Source organism: Phocoena sinus, chromosome 3, assembly GCF_008692025.1.
Source record: "Phocoena sinus isolate mPhoSin1 chromosome 3, mPhoSin1.pri, whole genome shotgun sequence".
In the NCBI taxonomy this organism is placed as follows: domain Eukaryota; kingdom Metazoa; phylum Chordata; class Mammalia; order Artiodactyla; family Phocoenidae; genus Phocoena; species Phocoena sinus.
The window spans coordinates 59911048-59933914 of NC_045765.1; the positions used below are offsets into that span (position 1 = coordinate 59911048).

General features: G+C 37.4%; 1 protein-coding gene across 2 annotated transcripts in view; it reads right to left on the bottom strand.

The window, feature by feature from the left end:
- Window positions 1-2246: 2246 nt before the first annotated feature.
- DDX46 (DEAD-box helicase 46) overlaps window positions 2247-22867 on the bottom strand; it is a 61864-nt gene continuing 41243 nt past the window's right edge. The window contains exons 16-23 of one of the 2 annotated variants that reach the window (XM_032627282.1): window positions 19437-19630; window positions 17678-17815; window positions 17215-17364; window positions 14201-14377; window positions 11822-12040; window positions 11304-11448; window positions 4040-4113; window positions 2247-2854 (exon numbers count right to left, since the gene is read on the bottom strand). In XM_032627282.1, coding sequence (XP_032483173.1) covers window positions 2807-2854; window positions 4040-4113; window positions 11304-11448; window positions 11822-12040; window positions 14201-14377; window positions 17215-17364; window positions 17678-17815; window positions 19437-19630 — 1145 coding nt within the window. In that variant the 3' untranslated portion in view covers window positions 2247-2806. The remainder of the gene's footprint in view (window positions 2855-4039; window positions 4114-11303; window positions 11449-11821; window positions 12041-14200; window positions 14378-17214; window positions 17365-17677; window positions 17816-19436; window positions 19631-22867) is intronic. The other variant, XM_032627283.1, reaches the window with a different exon arrangement.

A 22867-nucleotide genomic window follows, 5' to 3' on the forward strand; every position in this document is an offset into this window, starting at 1 on the left:
TTTGATTTGCATTTTTCTAATGATTAGTGATGTTGAGCGTCCTTTCATGTGTTTGTTGGCCATCTGTATATCTTCTTTGGAGATATAGGTCTTCCCCCCATTTTTGGATTGGGTTGTTCTTTTTTGATATTGACCCCCAGCTCTTATCTTAAACAAGTGCTATGTTATCTGCCACTAAAGGACTTTAGCTGATGGTTTTATAAAGCAAAGCAAGGCATCATAGGAAAAAGAGCTCACACACAGACAAGTTATAACTTTGGAGGCTTTGCTCTCTAGCATGTGTTTCTTAAGGTGCTGATGAATTATTTAGAAGTGGGCTCCACAGCTGGCTTCGTAGGATTTATACATCCCAGGTACTCAAGAGCTGGTTCTGCTCAAACAAAAACTTCTTTGCACATAGGGGATGCCTCCCTCAAAAGAAGGACTGCAGTCACAGGTATACTGTGACTACCAGTTCAATACAACGTGCATACCAACAAGGCTAGTAAGGTATGAATATATCAGATAATAAACTGTCTAAAAGGAGTTGAAGAGAATCTAGCCGTTATCATTTCATTCTATACTTCCATTTTCTAAGAATGAGTGTCACTGTGATAAAACACCAACTGGCACATGGACCCATTATTTCACCTACAGCCTATCTTAGGCCAAATACAAACACCATTAAAGACTAAGAGCCTTCTTCAGGAAGATATTTTTGGATAGAACTATATATTTTGTGTTGCTAGAATTTTTTTAAAAAGATACAGAGAGTATAATACCTCTCTCACATGCCTAGCAATGTAAACAAAATTAGATAAACAGCAGAAAACATTTCAGCAAAGATAATTTTAGGAAAACTCAGACTAAATTAACTTTATTTTATAAGGAATTTAGAAAACATGAGCAAATATTGATATTGCATTAAAAAAACAAATTAACTGGTACGTCATTCAAATCTTAAAAATCAAAGAGTGTGACACTAAAAAAATGTAATAACAGGGGCTTCCCTGGTGGCGCAGTGGTTGAGAGTCCACCTGCCGATGCAGGGGACACGGGTTCGTGCCCCGGTCCGGGAAGATCCCACATGCCGCGGAGCAGCTAGGCCTGTGGGCCATGGCCGCTGAGCCTGCGCGTCCGGAGCCTGTGCTCCGCAACGGGAGAGGCCACAACAGCGAGAGGCCCGCATACAACAACAAAACAAAACAAAACAAAAAAAATGTAATAACAGAGAAATGTGCTTCATTTTAACAAAGTACTATCAGTGGCTTATTACAACTAGATATACAAACATAAAGGTAATAATGCTAAAATGATGTAAAACTCTGAATCTCAAAGTGATGGAGTAGGCTGAAGGGAGCACCAATTGCCATCAATGTGCGACTGCAACATATTCTATCAAAAGAAACAAACTACCATTAGATAACAAAAATAAGGATATAAATAAAATGGGGGAGGGGGGAGGAGCCCAAGATGCCTGAAATCTTATAGTAAATGGTTTATTTGGTTCTGTTGCTGTGTTGTGTCTGTTTTCTTCCTCTAAGAAAAAAAGAGGATATGCGAGGGATCCAAGAATATTTCCAAGTTATACCTTAGATTTTCATTAAGGATAACTTTATATTGAAGAAATCATGATTGATATTCCTTGTCACTTTAACCACCTAACATACTATTAAAATAATTTAACAGCTATAATATTCTTTGGTTTTTTTCTTTTTTAAAAACTCTAAGTCAAGAATACTCAAGGGAACTTCTATATCTTTTAATTTAAGAAATACATCTATTTAATTCCTGAAAATTTTATTTTTTCAAGAAGTGACAACAATATGAAGTTCTAATACACCAGGAGTCTTGAAAAAAATTAGGTGATCCAATTATAGCAATTTAAATTAGAATATTCAGGAAATATATCTGAAGGCTCAAAAATATAATTTATGATTCTTTGTGAACTGAATTTCACTGAGAAATGCTTAAAGTCTAAGTTTAAAATGTGAGTGCCATTATGCATTTTTTAAGAAAGAAAATTCACAACCTATTCAATAATCCTGAAGAAAAATCAGATTGGTATGGTGTTTGTATGTACAGATGCATAAACGAACACTTTCAGGGGAAAAAAACAATCATGTTAATATTTATAGGCTACAAATCACTTTCTTTTAAGGAAGATTAGAAAAGAGTTAGTAGCTAGGCACAGAGCCAGAGGTTGTTAGGGGAACCTAAAAGTAGTAAATACTAAAACTCTTAGCAGCGTAAAGGAATGCAAAAAATTCTTATACTACAAATTTTTAATTTTACAAAACCAAAAACCAGTCCAACTATGGCCCATACATGATAATAAAAATTGAAACAAAAACTGTGAATGCATTTTGTAAAAATTCTATTATAATATTCTTAAATATAGTTCATATTGTTCCACTGAGTCAAGTAAGATTTAAGCTCAAGGTGGTCACAAAATTAGAGAATTTTACCTTTTCTGAGGAGATTATCACAATTTCATTGCAAGAAGATAAGGTGAATAGCCCCTTAGCGACTTATATACTTTATTTCCTTCAATGGAAAGTCCAAATATTTTAATTTTCTTACGCTTCTGGAATATTATCCAGATTTACATTAAAGGGCACTTTAATGAAAACTTTAAATATAGTTTGATAATTCTGGGGATACTTACTGAAAGAAAATTCATTAGCAAATACTGGTTTCTTGTATTTAAAAAAAATCAGCAAGAAAGAATTTTTAAAATCTTAACTTAAAATACACTGTAAACTGCAGACAACAATTGCCACATGTATCACAGACCAGCACAGGTAAAAAGTTTTTTCCAGATGTTTTATAAGACTTTGTATCTTCCTTTATTTGTTGGTTGGTATGAATTTTGCTACAAGAGAAAATAAAAGGCATATGATCAGTAAAAGGGAGGGGAAAAAATATGTTAAGTAATTTCCTTTACAAACTTATAAAACTATCAGATATTTAAAATAAAAAATATTAATATTATATTGAGGAAGAAAGAACTATTCAACAATCATCTCCCTGTGTTCACTCGACTGTTCCTTAATAACGGTTCTGAACCAACTTAATGGTGGTGGCATTCTTTTTCTATCACTGCTTGGTGAAAGTCACTTGATTTAAACGTTGTTTTTATTCTTCCCTCTTGTTTTGTGTACCTTCTTTTCTTTAAATTTTTTATCCACCCGAAAGAATGCTCTGTAAGGGAAATTTTAGAAAAGCCCTCAAAAACACATTCTTAGAGAAAGGATAAAGTTTCCTTTCAAAGGGTCCTCATCCCAATGTACACATTGTAGGGAGAGTTTACAGGGATGTGTCTGCTTCCTTTGGAAAGGTGGTCTATAAAAGGCCGCTTTATCCAAAATCAAATTAAGTCCTCATCAAAGTTTAAAAACACTCAAAACACCTAAGTTTAAAAACACTGGCAAAAATGTAGAGAAACTGGAATTTTCATACACTGCTGAAGGTAATGTAAACTGGTGTAACTACTCTGCTAAACTACACATACCCTATAACTAGCAATTCTAGTCCAAGGTATATACTCAAGAAAATAATATATTAACGTGTACCAAAGAGACATGGAAGAATGTTCATAGAAGCATTATTCATAAAAACCAAAAACTAAAACGACCTCGAAGTCTAAAACATAAATTAACTGTGGTATATTCACATGCTTAAATACTGTACTATTTAATACTACTGATTTCCTCAAAGTAATGTTGAGTGAAAGAAATCAGATATAAAAGAGTACACAGCATTTGATTCCACTTATATGGAGTTCAAAATTAGGCGAAACTAATCTGCAATGTTGAAAGTCAGAATAATGTTACATTTGGGGGCAATGAATAGTGACAAGGAGGGGCATGAGCAGGGCTTCTGGGATACTGGTGATGTTCTATATTTCTTCAACTGGGTAGTGTTCACATCAGTGTGCTTATTTTGTGAAAATTCATCAAACTATATGTATATCGTTTGTCTACTTCTCTTATTTATATTATAGTTCAATAAAACATTTACTAAAACAAATAAATAAGTCCTTGAGGTTTTCACTCACCAGCCGGATCAGTTCTTCTTTTATAAGCCTGGTGATTTCTGCCTTTGCTTTCTGCACAGCCAGTTCATTGGCACCTGGTGAGTGAGTGGAGAACATTATTTGTATTACTAGATTTATGCTGGATGTTTATCCACTGCATAGAGATCAGTACATGACTTTCAGCAACATTGTACTACTTGCCAAGATAGTCTTTCAATACCTGGTGGAACATCATCTACATTGTATCATGGCTGCTTATTATTACGATTACTTTTAGAGTTTCAAATGTAGCCAGTGACGTTAGTGTTAAGAATGTTAAGGTTAGTGAGGTACTAGTGTTACAAGTTCTTGGTATGTTGGTATGCAAAGAAAAGATAATTCGCAATTTGTCCAGAAGAGAAGAAGAAAAAGTAAAAGGAAAATATAACTTCCTAGGTTCATTTATTTAGCAAATATTTATTGGATGTTTATTATGCTCTTTAAAGTCAGCAAATGTTTTGGAAAAGTGTCACCTGAGCAAACTCTTAAAGATGAATGGAGGACTAGCCAAGTTGGAGGAGGAGAGATGACATGAAAAGTATTTTACAAAGGGAATCATGTGTGTAATGGTACAGATTAAGAAAGTCATGCTTAACTACTGAAAAGTAAGAGAGGTACAGCATGGTTGAAAATTTTTAAAACTGTGTGAAAGAACACAGCAAGATAGCCAAGGAGGTGAGGTAGGCTGAAGACATTTGTATAGTTATAAATTCAAGAAACATTAAGCACCCAGCATGTATGCTATTACTATAAGAGATTCATTATACAAAGTACTCATTCATCTCTTTATGATCTTTTGGGCTACTAGAAAAACAAACTTGTAAAGATATTACAGCAAGATGAGTAGGTAGTAAGTAGTCTACCAGAGCAACTTTTATTATTACTAATTTTTTTTCCCAAAATATGTTTAATGATGCGTCTTTTTTTTTTTTTGCGGTACGCGGGCCTCTCACTGCTGTGGCCTTTCCTGTTGCGGAGCACAGGCTCCGGACGCGCAGGCTCAGCGGCCATGGCTCACGGGCCCAGCCGCTCCGCGGCATGTGGGATCTTCCCGGACCGGGGCACGAACCTAGGCCCCCCGCATCGGCAGGCGGACTCCCAACCACTGCGCCACCAAGTAAGCCCTATTATTTTTTAAATAAAATTTTATTTATTTATTTTTCGCTGCATTGGGTCTTCATTGCTGTGCGCAGGCTTTCTCTAGTTGTGGCAAGCGGGGGCTACTTACTCTTCGCTGCAGTGTGCAGGCTTCTCATTGTGGTGGCTTCTCTTGTTGCAGAGCACAGGCTCTAGGTGCGCGGGCTTCAGTAGTTGTGGCTCGCGGGCTCTAGAGCGCAGGCTCGGTAGTTGTGGCACATGGGCTTAGTTGCTCCACAGCATGTGGGATCATCCCAGACCAGGTCTCAAACCCATGTCCCCTGCACTGGCAGGCAGATTCTTAACCACTGCGTCACCAGGGAAGTCCCCAGAGCAACTTTTTTTTTTTTTTTTTTTTTTTTTTGCGGTACGCGGGCCTCTCACCATTGTGGCCTCTCCCGTTGCGGAGCACAGGCTCCGGACGCGCAGGCTCAGCGGCCATGGCTCACGGGCCCAGCCGCTCCGCGGCATGTGGGATCTTCCCGGACCGGGGCACGAACCCGCGTCCCCTGCATCGGCAGGCGGACTCTCAACCACTGCGCCACCAGGGAAGCCCGGGAGCAACTTTTAAATATCACTTCTTCCAAGAATCTTTCCTAACTTCTCCAGGTGGGGTTAAGTGTTTTTTCCCTCAGGGCTCTCACAGGATTATGTTCATGCCATCATGAGAGCACATTTTTTTTTTTTGGCCACGTGTGCGGCATGCGGAATCTTAGTTTCCTGAGAAGGAATTGAACCCCTGCCCCCAGGAGAGGAAGTGTGGAGTCTTAACCACTGGGCCACCAGGGAAGTCCCTGAAAGCACTTTTTTTTTTTTTTTTTTTTTTTTTTTTTGCGGTACACGGGCCTCTCACTGTTGTGGCCTCTCCCATTGCGGAGCACAGGCTCCGGACGCGCAGGCTCAGCGGCCATGGCTCACGGGCCCAGCCGCTCTGCGGCATGTGGGATTTTCCTGGACCGGGGCACGAACCTGTGTCCCCTGCATCGGCAGGCGGACTCTCAACCACTGCGCCACCAGGGAAGCCCTTGAAAGCACATTTTTAAGGTAGAATGGACAAGATGTTTTTTCTGACTAGATGTGAACGGTGAAGAAGAGGAACAAAGATGCTAAGAGTTGAGCAGCAAGTAAAGAAAATAACAGGTAATAAAGGAGATACTGAATCCAAGAGGAAGAACAGGTGCTACTATTAGCAGTGATAGTGGATGAAATTCGATTCTGAGATCGTTGTGGCTGAGGTGCTCAGGGGACACCAAGTTGGAAATTTCAGTAAGGCCAATGGAAACAAGGAGCAGAAGTAGAGGAGAGACGGAGATTAGAGAGCCATCAAGGCTAAGTGTGGAGGGATTTGAAGCCAGGGGACAATGCCAGGAAGTAGGTACGTCTAGAGAGGTAACACGGTGCACACCTATAAAAGGAATAGAGCTGGACCAAAGAAGCAGACTAGAGATTAAGGACTAGGAGTGAAATGTCAAAGAATAAAAGAAGAACTGGGGTTGTAGAGAACTATGTTTTTATCATTAAAAAAAAAATGATGGCATGTGGAACTTCCCTGATCAGAGATCGAACCCATGTCCCCTGCAGTAGAAGCTCGAAGTCTTAACCACTGAACCACTGGGGAAGTCCTGTTCTTATCATTTTATATAAGAAAATCAAATAAGGAAAACAATTCACAAGAAATGGGAAAATTTCCCCCCTTATTAAATATGCTTTTTCAAACCCATAGAGAGGAGAGGAGAGGAAAGGAGGAAGGGAGGAGTGGGAGGGAGAAGAGGAAGAAAAGAAATGGGAGGGGGGAGGGGAGGAGGAGGAAGTGGAGAAAGAAGAGGAGGAGAAGGAGGAGGAAGAAAAAGAAACAGTTTAACAACAGGAAGGAAAGGGCCATGAGTACGGCTGTGAAGTCAGAGCAACATTATCTAATCTAAGCCCTACACCTCGACCAGCCACTGACCAAAACATTTTAAAGCTGTGGGTGCTGGAAGGGAAGAAAGGTAGATGAACGTGGAGCCAAGGGTATAATCAAGAGCCAAGCCAGAATGAAAATTATTTAAAAAATGAAATTCAGGAGGAAAATATGCTACTTGGCATGAGTTGATGTGTAGCCTGTTGACATTCTCTGCTGTTTTAAAAAGAAGGAAAATGATACTCCCACCCAGCTCCAAGTGAAGAGCAATTTTCCTGCGTTAGTTAGAGCCTGACCATTTGGACCAGTTTAAATTTTTGACTGACACAGCTTATTTAGGTAATAGGTTACATATGTTTATAAGCTGTCATGAAAAAGTGGCATTTCCTTTCATTGGTCCCAAAACAACTCTGGCTGCTTTTAAGGGATTCTCCACTAGTAAAAACAGAGGGTCACAAAACAGGCTATAAATTATACAGGCTGGCTAGGCACGTACGTCCTTCCTGTTCTCCTTCCCACTGCCGGGAGCTGCTGAGCCACACAGAGCCTCTAAGGAGCCAGGCAGTGGGGTCCCTCCAATTACAGAACTAGAAACAGATGACACTAGGCTCCTTCCAACACCTGTTTTCATCCTATTAGTATTCAGTTGATTTGGTTGGAGTTTCAAAAACTAAAAGATCCTTTAAATCTAATCATCTATGAAAATTCTCAAAGCTTTAGGTCATTTTAATTACCAATCTCCAGCTCTTATTTAGCATATTTATGTTGCCAGAATTCTCAAGATTCATTTCTGACAAGGTTATCTTTTTACTGGGGGAGAGAAACCTTGCTTAGATTATAAAAATTAGATGTTACTTCCTAAATACAAGTTGACAGTGGAAAGAAGCACCCAGAACCACTTTAGGTGAATGAAAAAGTCAGCAGAAGCTGTGGGCTTCTCATTTCACTTCACTTGGTAGTACAGGAGATATGTTCTGATAAAGTTATATACAAATTAAACCTGGCATACATTAATTATACTACACTAAATAAGTATAATTACCTTTAAATTAATGAATTATATATGGGATCCTTTTTCAAAGCAAACAATCATCTCTGATTTACCTCTTTAAAAGGCAGTCATTTAAAATACTGGTTTTGAAATCTTAGAGATATTCAGAATAAACTACAGTTATGTTATTGCAAAAAAAAATACAATACTGGTTTTGCTTAAATGACACCTATGACATTCAAGCTGAATATACAAGGATGACTCCATGTTTACAAAAGGTTTTATCATCAGATTCTACTGAATGACATCCTGTATGGCCTAATGAACACAGTAGTAAGAGAGAGCTGTCCAGTTCCAAGTGCAGAAAGATTTCAGTGTAATTTTCTCTCCTTGAACGCTGAGGTGCCAGCAACCCGCATTTTGCCTCACAATAAGGAACAGTGTCACATGATTCAGAAACACACTGAGTCACTGGCAGAGCGAAAGTCTTTCAGGATACATAAAAGGGTGCCATTTAAAAACCTGACTTGAAATAGATATGATCCAGTTTCTCAAAGTCACAATCACAAACAAAAAAATATAACTTGCCTAGTTCTGGACCCACATTCTTTGCATACCATTTAACATATGTATAAATATTACTGTACTGTAAAGGTAGAATTTCAATAATATGGAAAACATAAAGGCTATATCTGAGTTTTACCTTCGCCACAATTCTTCATTTTAAAAAGTCCGAAAGTGAGAGTGACATCAGTGAAAATGGCACAGGAGGGAATTTCAAAAGCCTGTCCCTCCACAAAAGCAGTGAATAAACTTGCAAAAACTATTAAAATCAATTTTATCAGAATTCAGAAACTAATAAAAACCTTACATCAACCAGGCAAACCCTTATTAAAGGAGAAAAAAACAAAACCCCAGCTCAATCCTGGTAACAAAACTTTTCTGTTTTTTAACTTACTCTGATCCTATCAAGCATTTTGACCAGGAAACAACTTCTACTTAGGGTAAATGAGATGCACACTGCACGTGCATTTCTCTTCTTGTAGTCTTTATGTTAAGAAGTCACACAAAAACAATTTGAGGTCACCAGTTAAAAGTAAAGTAAATAGGCACAGTACTAATTTACTTTCACATCTGTGAAATTCTTTGTTTTGGCCAGGAAAGAATCAAACCCGAAAAATAAGTCCTCGGGCTTCCCTGGTGGCGCAGTGGTTGAGAGTCCGCCTGCCGATGCGGGGGGCCTGGGTTCGTGCCCCGGTCCGGGCAGATCCCACATGCCGCGGAGTGGCTGGGCCCATGAGCCATGGCCGCTGAGCCTGCGCGTCCGGAGCCTGTGCTCCGCAACGGGAGAGGCCACAATAGTGAGAGGTCCGCGTACCGCAAGAAAAAAAAAAAGTCCTCATATATATTTAAATCATTTTTAGTTTATATTTATTTCAGTAAGGAACTTACATACAGTTATAAAGTCCTCACCAAAATCAAAGGAATGCCAAAATATAACAAGAAAATACTAACTAGTGATAAACCTTATTTACAATATACTTTCAGTTTGTATTTCCATTGATCTTTCCAGCAACAAACTTTAGAGCTGAGCTAGCCAATTCAGTAGCCATCAGCTATGTGGCTATTTAGATTTAAGTTAATAAAAATTAAATTAAATTTAAAATTTCTTGGTCACACTGGCCGTATTTCAAGTGCTCCACAGCCATCAGAGTTTTTATTGGACGGTGCGGCTTTAGAGAGATCACGTGGATATGCCTGTCAAATAATATTTTGTGTGCAGAAGAGAAGTGGCTCTAGAGCATGATCAGATGCATTATTCAGAAAATTTATCAAGTGCCTACCATGTGTCAGACACTGGGAATACAGAAGATGATAAAGTCACTGCATTCACAGAGCTCTAGTAGGGGAGACAGAAACAAGTAAAAATATACTATAATTTCTATGTAATGAGTACTGTGAAGAAAAACAAAGCAAGTAAAGGGCTACAGAGTGGTGAAATGAGATCAAGTAAGGCTTCCTTGTTAGAAGTGATGTGTATAACTCAAAGGACTAGACTGGTGTTTAAGATTATACAAGGTATGGGAGAGCTCCTTTGCAGCCAGCTAAGCCATTTAAGCAGTAGATATGCAGACCCTGGATTTACATGACACATGGAGTAAAACCTCTTCACAGCTACAACACCAGTGTTCAAAAAATATTTAGTTCATTAAGTAGATGAAATGGATCTGTGGCTGGTCTATGCTTAAAAATCTATTATTAAAATGTTCAAATTAAATATAAATGAAGAGAGACAAGTTATCTACCATGCAGTACATAACGAAGTAGGAAAAAAATCAAACTGGAAACTGTCTTTTGAATTCATTCATGAATGTATAAAATAAGGTTAAAAAACACACCTGATCACTCTTAGATAACGCATTACTTATACCCTTTAAGGGACTTCCTTGGTGGTGCAGTGGTTAAGAATCTGCCTGCCAATGCAGGGGACATGGGTTCGAGCCCTGGTCCGGGAAGATTCCACATGTGTGGAGCAACTAAGCCCGTGCGCCATAACTACTGAGCCTGTGCTCTACAACCCGCGTGCTGCAACTACTGAAGCCCATCCGCCTAGAGCCCGTGCTCCACAATCAGAGACACCACCGCAATGAGAAGCCTGCACACCGCAACAAAGAGTAGCCCCCGTTGACCACAACTAGAGAAAGCCCGTGCAAAGCAATGAAGACCCAACTCAGCCAAAAATAAAGAAATAAATATACCCTGTGAGTTATGGTATTAATTGTCCTATCCTGCTTTTTAAAAAGGTATGTATGAACTTTTAGGCATAAAATCACAGGCAACATTTGCTTGGATAAACAAGCATTAAGTGGACTATTATATATAGTTGATTTACTTTCTAACCTAAACTTCGGCCTGAACGTTCTACTTACTGGAAGCATAAACAAACCAGTCCTGAAAATACATGTTTTCTTATAGAGTGATTTTCAATTTGACCAAATTGTCAAAACTGAAAGAGTCCCAAACACAGATCATTCACCTCTATATATGTACTAAACTTCTAAATAAAGACCACAGTGATAGATGAAACTATTTTTTTTCTTATAGGTGTTCCTCATTTTCAGTCCTCTCTAGAACTGACCTCATATTCTTTCTGTGTCTATTACATCTATATCAACTGTGATCTAACTCAAGATTGAAACAGAACGAACAGTACATACTTTCAATTGCCAAGTAAATTTTCCGCTCTCCTTCCTTGGGTTCTTTGCCAGGTGGGAAGTATGTTCCTCTGATTGTAATTGCAGCTTCAGAATATTCACTGATTCTCTGAAGAGCTTCCTTAGAGGTAACTTTCCACCTAGCAGTCTATGAAATAAAGAGTGGGGGGACAATTATACTCCAATAAAGATGTTAAAAAAATAAAATAAAAAAGAGTGGGGGGAAAATCACTTTACAACAGAATAAAGAAACCTGATGTACTGACAAAGAATAGGTTAACTAAATCATATTATGGTCAATATTAAGATTATAATTAATACCTGCATCATAAATTCATTTAGATTCTAATGTAACTAGAACATAATCATAAATATGGAATTTCTAGTGTTGTCTCCCCATCTAGATAAAAAGTAAAGCAGCCATTTAAATGTTCATGGGTTTTAAACAAGGCATTTTCGCTCCTAAAATAGGAGTTTCTACTCTACAATAAAAAAAAAAAAAGTTTAAATCTGTTACTTGCCTGTGGGAAGTCATTGATCTCTAATTCTTCTTCATATCTCTTAAAAGATTCATTCTGTCCACCATCCTGTCTCTCCTCTTCTTGTTTCTCCAAAGGCACATAATTAAGCTTGGCATTGATCTTTTCAGCAAGTTGCTCTGCAATGGTTTTTGCAGAGACAGTGGGAGCCAGGATGGTGCCACCTCTAAGAATTGCATTGGTGGCCTGCTGCATCACATCCTGCAGTTAAAGAAGACCTACAGTCAAATCTCAAATGAGAGCAGAGACAAGACCAAATATCCCACCACAAAGTATTCTCTGGAAAGCCACTAACTAAAAGCATCTTTCTAATGTAAAGTGCTACCCGTAAGTGCAATTTAACAGCATATATTTATAACAGACAGTTTAATATATCTTCCTTACGTGATGAGAAAACAATAATATTCAATTCTACATTAAAAACTCTACTGAATCATACATAATTAGGTAACTCTTGATATCAAATATAGTATAATATTTCTAAAATCATTTACATACTTTGTGGCTACTAGGAGTTTTCCTCTGAATCAGAATCTTTGCCCACTACCACCACTGAGCTCTTCCTTCCCCCATGGACCAACCCAACATTCTATAAATTACAGTAAATGATTTTACTCAACACATTTTTTTAAATTTGAACTTAATTTTACTATGTGCCTAACGCAGAGATAATTCTTCTGTGGGTAATACACGACTCACACCACAAGCTCTTCTAACAACAGCGAAAAGTTAGAGCCATTTGCTTTCACAATAGTTATTAGTAGCAATAATCCAAGAGAATATTAGGTGAGGTGCTGTGTCCCTGTTGTCAGAAGAGGCACAGGCTTGAGTACAGTAAACAATTTATAGTAACTCACTGGCTAACTAAAACAGATGCAGAGACCCAAGGCTCTGAGCCTTGATTGTGGCTGCCTCACTGGGTCAGCCCACTGGCCTCTAGCTTGGTCATCCCACTTGGACACTAGAGACCTGAACCTATACAGGCTACTGGACACAGGGCCCTGCAGGTCCCCAAACTCTCAAAATCTTAAAAATACTGTCAAAATTAACAAATTGTTCTTTAGGAATGCTATGAAAATTTAACATTAGTTTAAAATTAAGTTAACCAAAATGCTGGAGAGGGTGTGGAGAAAAGGGAACCCTCCTACACTGTTGGTGGGAATGTAAACTGGTGCAGCAACTATGGAGAACCGTATGGAGGTTCATCAAAAAACTAAAAGTAGAATTGCCATATGATCCAGCAATCCCACTCCTGGGCATATATCTGGACAAAACTATAATTCAAAAAGATACATGCACCCTTATGTTCATAGCAGCACTATTTACAATAGCTAGGACATGGAAACAACCTAAATGTCCATGAATGGATAAAGAAGATGTGGTATGTGTATACAAACACACACACACACACACACATATGTACATATATACATACACACAATGGAATACTACTCAGCCATAAAAAAGAATGAAATAATGCCATTTGCAGCAACATGATGAACCTAGAGATTATCATACTAAGCAAAGTAAGTCAGGAAGAGAAAGACAAATACCATATGATATTACTTATATGTGGAATCTAAAATATGACACAAATGAACCTATCTACAAAACAGAAACAGACTCAGACATAGAGAACAGACTTGTTTATGGTTGCCAAGGGGGAGGGGGCTGGGGGAGGGATGGATTGGGAGTTTGGGATTAGCAGATGCAAACTATTATATAGAGAATGGGTAAAGAAGGTCCTATTGTATAGCAGAGGGAACTATATTCAATATCCTGTAATAAACCATAATGGAAAAAAGTATATATATATATGTACAACTGAATCACTTTGCTGTACAGCAAAAACTATCACAACACTATAAATCAACTATACTTCAAAAAAAAAAATTAAGTTAACCAAAAAACTCCCAAGAGAAACAAGGCAAGTGAAATATTTAACACATTTTCCCACTGTCTAAACCCATGTTAGTTTCAGTTATGTAACTGGATATTCATACTTCCAAGGTATTGTTTGTGTGCCCAATAACCCACCTAATATAAACAGAAAAGAAAGAAAGAGAGTTATTTCTTTAGGATTTTGTTAAGATCAATCAGAATACTACTTTATAAAATTATCCATGGTTAACATGCTTAACAGTTAGGCCTTCCAGACTAGGCATTAAGACCTCAGTTAACCACACTAGAGAAATCACCCAAATATAATAATTAAAGAATTCTGTATTGAGAATAATGTTAAATGCTTACTACCTCAGTGTCTAAAATAACTTCTTGTTCACTTGTGCTGCCATAATTCCTGAAAAGCATTTAAATCAAAGAACTTGCAAAAAGTACTAAGACTTGGAACAAATTACTTAATACCTGAGACTCAATCCCCAAATTCTTCTGAGCATTGATTCTAAGAGCCAATCTCTTTGCAATTTCTAACTTCTCAGCATTTCCTGCAGTTGGAGCAGGAACACTAGATGTTCCAGGAGCAGCCATATCCTTCACTCTCTTCTTTGAATTAAACATGCTTTCAATTTGCTCATCAATCTAAACAAGAAGAAAAAGGATTAGTAAAAATCTAATTAAAAATACCAATTTATAGAGGGAGAAGAGGAGGAGAAGGGGAAAGGAAAGGGAGGAGAGGGGAGAGAGGGAGGGAAGGAGGGAGGAAGGAAGGAAAGAAAGAAACAGAGATACAAGGCTGCAAGAACCACTTCAGCAGACTCCTGAGTGGTACAGATACATCCCAATTCAGTAAATGAAGAACATGTGCTGTCAAGACAGAGCAGACAATTTGATGCAGCTGAGTTGCTCCAGGGCCAAGGCCTTAAGGCCAAATTACATACACTGCAATGAAAGAGGCTGGACAAGGGCAATAACTCAAGACCAGTGGACACCTAAAAATACAGTCAGTGGTTCCCAGGGGAAGTGCTGCAACAGGGTTCCTAAATTTCTTCCCAACTTCAAAAATGCAATTGGATTTATCTAAAAAACTGGGTAAGAGAATCAGGAAAAAAAGCCTTTATTGTTTTTTTCCTTCAAGGAAGGAAAGAAATGAAGGTTGGTTTCCCCATCAAAGCAAGAGCAATGCTGAAAATTAGGCTAATATTTTAAATCTCAAATGAAGAGCAAGCTTTTTTCAGGGTTTAAAATTAATTAGGTTAATTTAGAAAGACCTTTTACTGAAATGGAAACAGACAACTTATCTTCTTTTTAAAATATTTGTTATCTACTAAGGGGTTTGAGTTACCAACTACTTTTAAACTAACATTTAAATAACCCTTTTAAATTAAACAGCATACATGGCGTTAAAATCCAAAACAAATGCATAAATCAGGAATGGGGAAGGTACATGGAGCTAGGTGACAGGGGTAACTTTACTTTTAACTTTATTCACTTCAGTATTGCTCTTTTTTTACAAAACATATAATATTTTAACACGAAGGAAAAAAAATCAACATATTTCATTATGAGATTTTTAAAAAATGTTTAAGTAACATAAAAATCTGAGGTGGTTTTAAAAACAATCCCACATATTCTTTAATACTCTTCCCTCCAAGAGGTGGAGCCTCTCCTTAAAAGTGGCCTGGACTTAGTGATTTGATTCTAACAGACAAAAAAAAAAGTGGAAAAGCCAGTATGGAACTTCAGAGACTAGTCATAAAAGGTACTAAGGCTTCCTCTTTGCTCTCTCTTGGATCACTCATTCTGGGGGAGCCAGCTGCCATGCTGTAAGGACACAAATGCAGAGTGAAGAACAGAGGCATCCTACCAACATTAAAGTGACTGAGCCATCTTGGAAGAAGATGGTCCTGCATCAGTGAAGCCTTCAGATAACTGCAACCTGGGACAACAGCTTGACTGCAACCTCATGAGACCCTAAGTAAGAACTACTTGGCTAAACTTCTCCTGATTTCCTAACCCTCAGGAATCATGAGATAATAAATGTTTACTGTTTTAACCTACTAAGTTTTGGATTGATTTGTTACATGGTAACAAATAACTAAAATATTGACTTAATTGAATTTTAAGCCAGTATGGTATGCTAGTAAGAAATGGCCTAGAGTTAATAGGAGACCTTGGTCTGGTCCCGGCTGTGCTTAACAGCCAGTGTGGTCATTTCCTGAAATGACAAGATCAGACTGAATTCCTGATTTCCTAAATTGTGTTCTGAGCTAAGGTTTAACAGGGTATGTTTCAAAAACAACAAAAAAAAAGTTCTATGATCAAATATCAAATATGTTGGAAGATTTCTGTGTCAAATAAAGTTAAATAAGATTATTTTATTAATGACTTTTCACATCCTTTGATAGGATACCACTAATAGTGGTATATACTAGGCAGATTTTCCAAAATTATTTTATAATGAAAACATCTAAAGCTCAAGATCCTGGGATTAAGGCTCCAAAGAATACTCTGGGAAACCCTTAACTTGCTGAGTCCTCAGGGTCCCTTTTCACTGGATTACAAATAATTCCGTAAGCTAAGAACATGGGCTTTGAAGTAAGAACAGAATGGGTATAGATCCCAGCTCCTCCCCTTAACAGCTATGCAAATCTGAAAAGGTTATTTCTTTCTAAGCCTCAGTCTCCTCAATTATAAAATGGGAATACTCCGAGTATCCACTCATCTAGCTATTGTGAGGAAGTAAATGAAATAATCCCTGTAAAGCACTTTGCACAGGACATGGCACTTAGTAGAACTCAATAAATGTTGACTATTATTATTACTAAGGATGCTGTATAACAACTAAATTGTAAAAGATTAAAAAACAATATTAGTACCAATGATGTTAAAGATACAGGGAGCCAGGCACTCTTATATAACACTATTGTGAGTGCAAACTGGTACTCACCTTGCAGGAGAACAATCTAACAACGTTTTAAGACCAAATTAGATATACCCTTTGGCCTAGCAATTCCATTTATACATTCATCCTCAAGACTTAATGCAACGAATGTGCAAGGTTTAATGTTCAAGAATGAGCGATGAAGTACAGTAAAGTATATTCCAAATAAAAAATACATGGAAACAAACATGTTTGTTTCCATATATTCAAAAATAGGGATTTGATTCATTAAACAGTGGAACATCCATATAATGAAATATGTAACCAAAGAACAGCATAAGAGTGAATTTACTAAAAGGGAAGACTTCAACATAGGACTATTGTAAAGATTATAAAGCAGTATGATCTCATTTTTATGAAATTACAGAAATACAGGCATATGTGAATACGTCTGTATACACAGAAAAAAACTGAGAAGGGTACACAACGAAAAGTTTCCAGTAACTTGCTAATTAAACAAGCCTATGCTAAAACCTCCAGTACCAAAGGAATAATTGATTCAACTGGTAAGAATAAGGCTTAGAACAATACTTACATCAACTGCAGCATCCTCATCATCCGAATCTTGAAGACCAAGAGCAGCTTTTTGTAACTTCTTTCTCTCATTTGCCAAAGCTTGTTCTGTTTCATCAAACTTGAATCCCTTACCAGAGAACCCACTACTCTTTTTAATTATTTTCCCTTCCTTTCAAGGAAAAACAAGAAAGTTAATTTCATAATAAAAAACTTTAATATTCAGGAATTTATGGCAATTAAATATTTTTCAAGGCGGTGTTGACAATGTAACAAAAACATTTCATCTAGCATGTGAGAAAAAGGAACCCTATGTAGACTACAAAAAATACTAAGTTGAAGCAAAAGGGAGCATTTTGTTTTCACTCCTTTCCCTTCCTCGCTAAAGAGATAAGTGAAAATAATCCTATCAAGATTTACAGGTATTAAATATTCAAGATCTAGAACACAATGACTTGCATAAAAATGAGACTTAAAAAACTCACAGCTTTCTGTTGATCTTTGAAATCACTCCAAAGTTTCTCTAGATCAGGTGGCACTGCAGTCCCTGACAATTCAAGGGCTTTAATTATGTCACCAGCATACCGAGCCTGATCTTCTGTGATGAAAGTATAGGCGAAGCCCTAGTGAATGATGAAAAAGTGATACTATTAAACACTAACAAGATGAATCCTCCTTAGATCACAAATAAGATAAAATCTGAGTCACCTAATATACCCTCTTTAAGATGACTCCATTACTAAAGAATTTCAAAGACCACAAAAGAGTCCTACTAAATTCTTTAATGGTTCAAAGTGAAATACCTAAGTTTAATACTTAAAAATAAGCAAAACCAGAAAATTTCCAATCTCTTTATGCATAAACGGAAATACATGTGATTTTTACATAAATGTACAACTCCACTGTCATAAGTATTAACTTTAATATATCTTATTTCTCCCTTTTTGCTTGCATTCCCTTCCTCCACTACCTACTGCACCTCTCTACCCCAGCTAACCTGTGTTAACGTCCTAGAATACAGCTTCCCATATTTTTAAAAGACCAATTAAAAGATGTAAAAACATACACACATGTATATCTGATATGTTTTTAACATATACAAAAATGAAGTCAGCTATATCACTTCCCTGGGATTCTCTAAAGCCTAAGGATGCAGGTGTCCCCAGCAGCTTTTTGGTTCAGGCAAGAGAAAGACTGGAGTTTTAAGTAGAGGAATAGCAAACTACAATTAGATTGCCATCTTCACAAAACGCTCTACCCTACCAGTGAACTGTTATAAATTTTAAAACATGATTTAATATTTTATTTCAGGAGTACCTAGTTACCAGATTTGACCCATGGCCTACTTTTATACAATCCATGAACTAAAAGTGGTATTACATTTTTTAGGGTTGTGTACACAAGTACACACACACACACACACACACACACACGATGTGACAGAGACTGCGTGTGGTCCAAAAAGGCTACAATTTTAACTACCTGGCCCTTTACACAAAAAGTTTCCCAAATCCACAGAATAACTCAGGTTAAAAGAATAAATGCCATCACTACTTATTAGCTATGTAAATTTGTCAAGTAACAATGTCAGTGTGCCTCAACTTTTCTCATCTGTTAAAAGGGGTAATATTATCTACCTCAAAGGGAATTTGTGAGAATAAAATGAGATGGTATATGTAAAGCACTCAGAACAGTGGTGGGCATTTAATAAATACTCCATAAATATAACCTATTAATACTATTATTGCTTCAGTATGTAGAAATGTCCATGGTTGTAATATCAAATATATCACCATCAGTGCTTCCATCAGTGCTGCCTTCAAAAAGAAAGAGTTAGAACTATATACTTAACAGAATACAGTTAAGTCAAAAAAGCAAATAATATTCATGTGTATAGGGGGGTGAGAACAGGGGTGATAGGTGTGGGCTGAGTGTATTTCATGATCCCTTATTTTTAAAAAAGCAATGAAAGATCTTGAACTATATGCATGTATGTATATACAGAAATTTTTAGGTGGGGAAAAATACCTTTTGGGGACACAAATGGTTAACACTATCTGCCTACAGAGAACAGCACTTAAGACATGTATATGTATATAAATGATGAACATCAACTATTCCCTATACTCTGATGATGAAGGATTTTCAGAATGTCCCCATAACTCCTATTATCTCTTTATAATCATAAAGAAACACTTGTATTTTAACATAATAGAAATCAACTTTAAAAGCAATTATTTTTACTTTGTTGCCTGCTCTTCCAGTCCGTCCTGCTCTGTGCACATAATCCTCATAATGGTTGGGGCAGCTATAATTTACTACAAGAATCAGATGTTTCACATCTAGGCCTCGGGCAGCAACAGACGTAGCAACAAGAAGTTTGCAGGTCCCATTCTTAAAATCATTTATGATGCTATCTCTGTCATATTGATCAATGCCTGCAAGTAAATTAAAGAGTTGTAAAACCACATATTCAAGTTAAATTTTCCATTTCCTCTGACATTCAGACAAAGAAGTTAAACACGGGGTAAAGAACAAATCCAACTTATATTGACCACATGTCCAACAACTACCATATAGAAAGTAAAAGACTTGGCGGGGGGTTGGTGAGGAGTGATAAATTAGGAGTTTGGGATTAAAATATACACACTACTATATATAAAATAGATAACCAACAAGGATCTACAGTATAGCATAGGAAACTATACTCAACATCTTATAATAACCTATAATTGAAAAGAATCTAAAAGAGAATAGATATAATGTATAACTGAATAATTTTGCTATGCATCTGAAACTCAACACTGTAAATCAACTACATTTCAATAAAAAATTAAAAAAAAAAAGACTACGGAAATTTAATGGCAAGATCAAAAGCTATTTACGAATTCCAAATCTGCCCTGTTTTGCCGCCTTTCTTACATATAAGGCTTATCACTCCAGAAGCCCAACCTCAGAATCACTAACCTGTATCTCTTATAGGGGCAAATGGGAAAAAGGCAGGTACATTCAGCCTATATTGACAGGATTCAGATCTTTCTAATTCTCTCAGGTTATTTAGAGCCTTGCTCCTCACAGTTTTGTCCCAGGGACCAGGAGCAGCATCACATGAGAGCTTGTTAGAAATGGAGAATCTCAGATCCTACCCCCAGACTACTGAGTCAGATTCTGCATTTTAACAAGATCCACAAGATCCACATATGCACATTAAAGTTTATGGTGCACTGCTTAAAAAGTACCCAACTGGATCTCTCTTTAAAATTTGTTACTCAAAGAGCCTCAGGATGAGTGACAAAGCAGAGCATAAAATACCAAAATGTTCTTTTACAAAATGTCCAGGCCACAAATATACTTTATGATGGGGTACCTGGGAATCTCTAGTAATCAGAGAAGGGAATGGGATAAATTCTCAAACCTTGAAATTCATTTTTGCAGCAAGAGATATTCTAACATTCCATATAAAACCTGTATTTAGGGCTTCCCTGGTGGCACAGGGGTTGAGAGTCTGCCTGCCGATGCAGGGGACACGGGTTCGTGCCCCAGTCTGGGAAGATCCCACGTGCCGCGGAGCGGCTGGGCCCGTGAGCCATGGCTGCTGAGCCTGTGCGTCTGGAGCCTGTGCTCCGCGAAGGGAGAGGCCACAACAGTGAGAGGCCCATGTAACGCAAAAAAAAAAAAAAAAAAAAAAAAAACCTGTATTTAACATATACAGAACATTTAGCAGCTAAATATTTATCAATATTAATTTATATCACCTAAAGTTTTTTTTTTTGTTTTTTTTTGTTTTTTTTTTCTAAAGTTTTAAATGTACTCTTCAAAGATTGAATTATGGAAAATATTTGGATCTTATCTCAAAGAAACTAGGATCCAACATTGTACCCAAAAACCTCATAAGAAAAATTAGTGGAATCAGTAACAATATACATTATGTTTATAATTTTAAAATACCACAACTTTTAGTGTAGACTGAGGTATCCTGACACATACGTGCAGTAGAGTTAGTAGTTAATGGCAGCAACCATTAACCCTCTTCCTTTTTAACATAACCTCAATTTTGTTATCGACCCAACACATGGTCACATATATTAAACCAGAGATGAGCCTAATTCTCAGTCTTAGGAAGTGAGTAATGATTAGTGTAAACTAGCCCTTCTCAAACTTTCTGTGCTCAGGTTGTCTGTGCACTCTTAAAATTAATAAGAACCAGACCCAGAGAGCTTTAGTTTATCTAGGTCATCTCTATCAATATTTAATGTATTAGAAACTAGAACTGAGGAAAATTTTAAATATTTATTAACTTATTTAAAAATAATAAAACAATTACATGCTAAAAAATATATTTTTGTGAAAAGTAACTTTTCCAAAACAATAAAAATAAGGCACTTCACAGTTTTGCAAATCTCTTTGATGTCTGGCTTAATAGAAGAGTTGGAGTCTCATATCTTCTGCATTCAATCTGTTGCAATTTAACACGCTGTGCAACCTCTAGAAAGCTATACTACGTATACACTGATGAAAGAATGAAAGTGAAAAAGGCAAATAACTTGGTGGGGTTATTATGGAAATATTTTTGACTTCATGAAACCCCTGAAAATCTCAGAAACCTCAGGGGTGCAAGGATAATACATTAAGAACTATTTGTCATTCCCTTGTCTTTGAATGAATTAGGCATAAACATGTGAAGCAATTCTGACCAAAAATATAAAAGAAGTACAGACAGGGGATTATGGGGTAAAATTTCCTTACATTTATAAAAAAATATACATTTACATCAAGGTAGGGGAAAATCTTATAGACTAACCCTCCTGTGGGTAACAACTACGAATTCTGGACAAAATATAAAGAACTAACTACCTGAAGGCACCAGAGAGTGACTAAAAGAAGGCAGAAACTGGAAGGGAGTTGACACCTGGAAGAATGCAATGGCACTGGTTGAGTTTACAGGATTTTACTTCTTTATTTTAAACTTTCTGTTTGGGAGTGGGCCCTGAGCAGCCCAGGTAGGGAAGTCGAAACATGAATAGAAACAGTCTTACTGACAAGAACAAACAAGAAGAAAGCATTCAGGATAAACTCAGGACCAGAAAAGAGGGGATAAATCCCAGTAAGAACAACAGAGCAGGCACGTCCAACAGTGCATAAAAACACTGTCCAAGGACTTCCCTGGTGGCGCAGTAGTTAAGAATCTGCCTGCCAATGTAGGGGACATGGGTTCGAGCCTGGGTCCGGGAAGATCCCACATGCCGTGGAGCAACTAAGCCCATGCACCACAACTACTGAAGCCCATGAACCCTAGAGCCCACGCACCACAACTACTGAGCCCACATGCCGCAAGTACTGAAACTCAAGCATCTAGAGCCCGTGCTCCGCAACAAAAGAAGCCACCACACCGCAACAAAGCCCCCGCTCACTGCAACTAGAGAAAACCCGGGTGCAGAAACGAGTAAGGGAGGGAGAAAGGAAGGAATAAAATTAAAAACAAAAAACAAAAAAAACGCTTCCCAAATATCTGACACCTAAACTATACACACATGGGGCAGAATCCAAGTAGCCCAGCTCTGGCTGAAAGAAATTATTAGAAATTTCAGAGGTTGCCCAACAAGAAAGACAGTTTCAAATACGGATCCAGCCAAGTTAATACCCTATTTAAAAAAAAAAACAAAACCTTAAATAAA